Raw genomic sequence first — 4181 nt, 5'->3', positions numbered from 1 at the left:
TTAAGAATTTCTTGATTGAGATTTGCTTTCGTTTATTCATGAGATTGACATAATTTAAGAAACAAGTGCAAAATTATAGTAAACCCATTTTATTAAATAATAAAAGCTTTGAAATGAGAGAGAAGAGGATTTATGTTAGGAGCAGGGGCCTCTCTCTCACTTTCTTCTCCCTGCTTTAATCTCTCGCTACAAGTTAAGAATTAAGATTTAGGGGTCAAAGGCTCTTCCATCTCATTCTTTATGACTTCAGTGTAAGATTTCTCCCGGATTATACGAACCCACAAACAATACGGGACCCTACGTCCTTACAAAATTCAATAAGAAGAATATGTAAAGTGCTTTTAAAAAAAAATTGTAATAAGTACAATAACTTCTAAAACTTTTATTTTTTGTTAATAATAATTTTCTAGTTATGTTTACCAACAACTACTCCCAGCAAGTCCTAAGATTTGAACTGAATCTTGCCGCATTCATCTCAACTACCAACTAGAATTTGATGGAATTCTTTGCCCAATATTTAATCAACAACTTTCAAAAAGAAAAAAAAAAGATAAAAATCCTTGTTTTTTTAGCTGGATAGAAATGAGTGTTCCGACAGTACTGTTAGACTGCGACAGTTTTTAAATGAAATCGGTAAGCATTTATAACCTTCCACATCATAGTCAAAATCTATCCGTTAACTGCATCATCATCATATCATCATCTTCAGGTTTATCAAGACCTCGTCGCCGCCCCCTCACCCCACAAAACTCCCCAGTCCAAAGCTTCCATTACCGCCATTTGTCTCCCTCTCACTCCCCGCCAAAACAAATCCTTCCTCTGTCACTCTCCCTCATCTTCCACCCACGCATGCATCTCTCCACACCATAAATGTCTTCCCCACCCACATCTTCAGCCATGGCAGCCTTCCCAGCTCCTTATGACCCTCCTTTCCTCCAACATTACAGCTCCCTGTTCCCTGCTGCAGCTGAAACAGAACGCCATGAAGCCGGAGGAGTCATAGAGGAATGCGAGCTTCCCGTTATAGATTTGAAAGATTTGCAGCTAGGAGGTGAGGAGGAGAGGATGGGCTGTGTTGCAGAGATAGCTGCTGCTTCGTCGGTGTGGGGATTCTTTCAGGTGGTGAATCATGGAATCAGTAAGGAGCTGCTGAAGGAGGCGAGGAGGGAGCAGAGGAGGTTGTTTCATATGTCCTTTGAGAAGAAGAATGGATCCAAGGATTTGAATGAGTCTTACAGGTGGGGGAATCCCACTGCGACTTCATTGGATCAGTTCTCATGGTCTGAAGCCTTTCATTTTCCTCTTTCTAAGCTTTCAGAGGGTGGTGGTTGTGATGAAGACGAGTTCAGATCTTTGAGGTAGTTTCTGTTTCTTTGTTTAATTTTCAGTTTTTTAAATAGTAAGTTTATGCATTATCATAAACCAGAGATGATTTTAATAACTTTTGAATTTGATTATATTAAGTAAATAATAAAGGAAAAAGATGATTTTGAGAGGAATCATACATGGAATTTCATTGGAGTATATTGACTTGAAACTTTTTTTTTGACTAAATAGAGAGCAAATCTTTGACAAATTTGAAGTTGCCTCTTTTGTGGTCTTAAACGCGGATTGGAGCATGAAAGTAAATGTTTTTAGACTAATTTGGTGTTTTTAGACTCCTCAGAAGACTTCAATGACGAGACTTTTAAGCTACTTTAAATTTTTTTTTTTTCTTGGGAAATTTACATCTTTAACACCTAAAGTTTGGTATTTATATTTACAACATCTTGGTATTGAAAACCAATGCATGAAAAGGTGTATTTCACTGTATAAAGTTAGGGATAGTGGTATTTTATATATATATATATATATATAATAGTTCGGGTGTTACATATGTAAATATATTAGAATTGCGTGGTACTTATTAAAAGCCCCTATTTTCTTTTTTTTCTTTTTTTTTTGGTGTGGGCTTTTGCTTGATCAAACAAAGCTAAACAAATATATTTTTCTAAAGAAAAATTGTTGGGATATAAATTTTCTTCTTAATTCAACCTCTTTTATTATGATTAAATTCAAAATTTGCTAAAGATCTAAGAAATTGCATCTCATACAGATCTTGATTCCTAAATATATACTCATCACATTGTCATGCCAAACAATTTTCAGATTTTATTTCTCTGAAAATTTAATAAATTAGACATAAAAATTTTCTTATTCAAATTATCATGATTAAACCTTTTTGAAAGTAAAACAAAAACAAAATCAATAAGATAAAATTTAATTTTTTCCATTTTTCTATTGAACGGCTCCTACTTCTCCTCCCATAGATTGTGTTTGGTAGGATTTATCAAATTCAGTAAATCCAATAAATTTGGATTCTATCAAATCTAGTGTGCCACGGAGAAGAAACTCGCTAGCAACTGACATGATAAATCTATCTCACACGATCGGGTTTAGTTAATCCAGATTTATATCATAAAAGAGACGAAACACGAGAATAAAAAAGAAAGACGAACATAAGAAATTATTGTTTGATTGAATGTAAGTTAAATTTACCAAGTGATTCAAACTAGTCCACTGTTCTATTTCTAGGGAGTCGATGCAGAAGGTTGCTGATTCTATGTCACAATTGGCAAGGATACTCGCCGGCGTGCTTGCCTACAACCTCGGATGCTCAGACGACTTTTTCACCGAAAATTGCAGGGAGAACACATGTTTTCTCCGCCTGAATCGATATCCATCGTGCCCATTTTCACCCGAAACTTTTGGTCTAATGCCTCACACAGATAGTGATTTCCTAACAATTCTCCACCAGGATCATGTCGGCGGTCTCCAATTGATGAAGGATTCTAAATGGGTCTCCATCAAACCAAACCCAGAAGCTCTCATAGTCAACATTGGGGATCTCTTTCAGGCATTTCTTTCTCCCAATTCTCATCTATTTATATATATATCTAACACCTAAATTCTACCTTTTTATATTTATACCACCCAAATCTTTCATTTCACCTAAAAAAGATAAAATAAACCTTTTTTTTTATGCAGAGCCGTGTAAAAATTGAAGTTTGGGTGTTAGAAATATAAATACAAAAGAATTGAGTGGGTATGTATGTAAATCTCTCGTTTTTATTAAGTTAGTCTGATGTTGTGATATTCAATGACAGGAGAGGGGCGTGGGATAAGTATAATAAGCTTTAAGTACATAGGATAAAGACCATGTTGCTGCCTTCTCCTTTAAGCAACACTAACTTTCCTTAGTGAAAGGGATGGTGGACCTGAATCCTTCTTATCTAAAACAAAGTGTCCCAATCTCATCAATCACTTAATTACTCCTCCCTTCTGTTTTGATCCCCATTCATCATTTTTGTTAGCAGTCTTAGTTTATATGAATGATTTGGGTTTTAATACATGATTTAAACATAATTAGACTTAATCAGCATGAAAGTGACCCAAAATACCTGAATCCACTATATAATTTGGTCTGGTTTTACCCAGATCCTGCCATCAAGGAAGATAATTGAGTTATTTTTTTAAGGACTTGGTGTGTTGGAAAATATTGGCAAGTTGATTAAGCTTAAATTTACTTGGAATGACAGGCATGGAGCAATGATGTGTACAAGAGTGTCGAGCACAAGGTGATGACTAATAGTACAGTGGAGAGATACTCCATAGCTTACTTTCTTTGCCCTTCCTATGACTCCATCGTAAGTAGCTGCAAGGAGCCTTCTCGCTACAGGAAGTTTACCTTCAAGGAGTTCAGGAGACAGGTTCAAGAAGATGTCAAGACAACTGGGTATAAAGTGGGGCTCTCAAGATTTCTATTATAGAAAATTCTAAGTTGGGGCGCGGCGCATGATTTTTTTATGTATTTACATACCTAACATCTGAACTTCAACTATTTACATTTATAACACCCAGACCATTAATATCACTGTTACTAATTTTTAGAAAACAAAACATATTTTCATGCATAGCTAAATTGCTACAAATTTAAAAATCAAAGTTTAGATGTTGATAATGTAAGTACATAGAAATTGTGTGATATGTATGTTAAATTTTTCTTCTGAAGTGTGAGTTTTGTTGGCTTACAAATAGATAAATCTGCAGTTAGAAATCAGTGAGCTTAAGTACTACTGAGTTCTTGGACTAACAAAAGAAAATTAATTCACCTAACCCCCTTTACATGTTGGAAAGGAGCC

At 35.2% G+C, this 4181-nt stretch overlaps 1 protein-coding gene across 1 annotated transcript; it reads left to right on the top strand.

The window, feature by feature from the left end:
* The first annotated feature begins 682 nt into the window (after nt 1–682).
* Nucleotides 683–3961, top strand: LOC110023759 (gibberellin 2-beta-dioxygenase 8-like). Its single transcript, XM_020723327.1, has 3 exons — nt 683–1358; nt 2575–2896; nt 3579–3961. The coding sequence occupies exons 1-3, from the start codon at nt 871–873 to the stop codon at nt 3807–3809; spliced, it is 1041 nt and encodes a 346-aa protein (XP_020578986.1). The 5' UTR covers nt 683–870; the 3' UTR covers nt 3810–3961.
* The last annotated feature ends 220 nt before the right edge of the window (nt 3962–4181 follow it).

Source organism: Phalaenopsis equestris, unplaced genomic scaffold, assembly GCF_001263595.1.
Source record: "Phalaenopsis equestris unplaced genomic scaffold, ASM126359v1 Scaffold000002, whole genome shotgun sequence".
In the NCBI taxonomy this organism is placed as follows: Eukaryota; Viridiplantae; Streptophyta; class Magnoliopsida; order Asparagales; family Orchidaceae; genus Phalaenopsis; species Phalaenopsis equestris.
Note: the sequence above shows the minus strand (reverse complement) of the source record. Positions and strands in the feature narration are given on the sequence as shown.

Bases quoted from the DNA above. Each gene is read 5' to 3' on its own strand.
- LOC110023759 (XM_020723327.1), top strand. From the start codon at position 871: ATGTCTTCCCCACCCACATCTTCAGCCATGGCAGCCTTCCCAGCTCCT. The intron at 1,359-2,574 runs GTAGTTTCTGTT...TTCTATTTCTAG, and splicing joins GACGAGTTCAGATCTTTGAG to GGAGTCGATGCAGAAGGTTG. The intron at 2,897-3,578 runs GCATTTCTTTCT...TTGGAATGACAG, and splicing joins ACATTGGGGATCTCTTTCAG to GCATGGAGCAATGATGTGTA.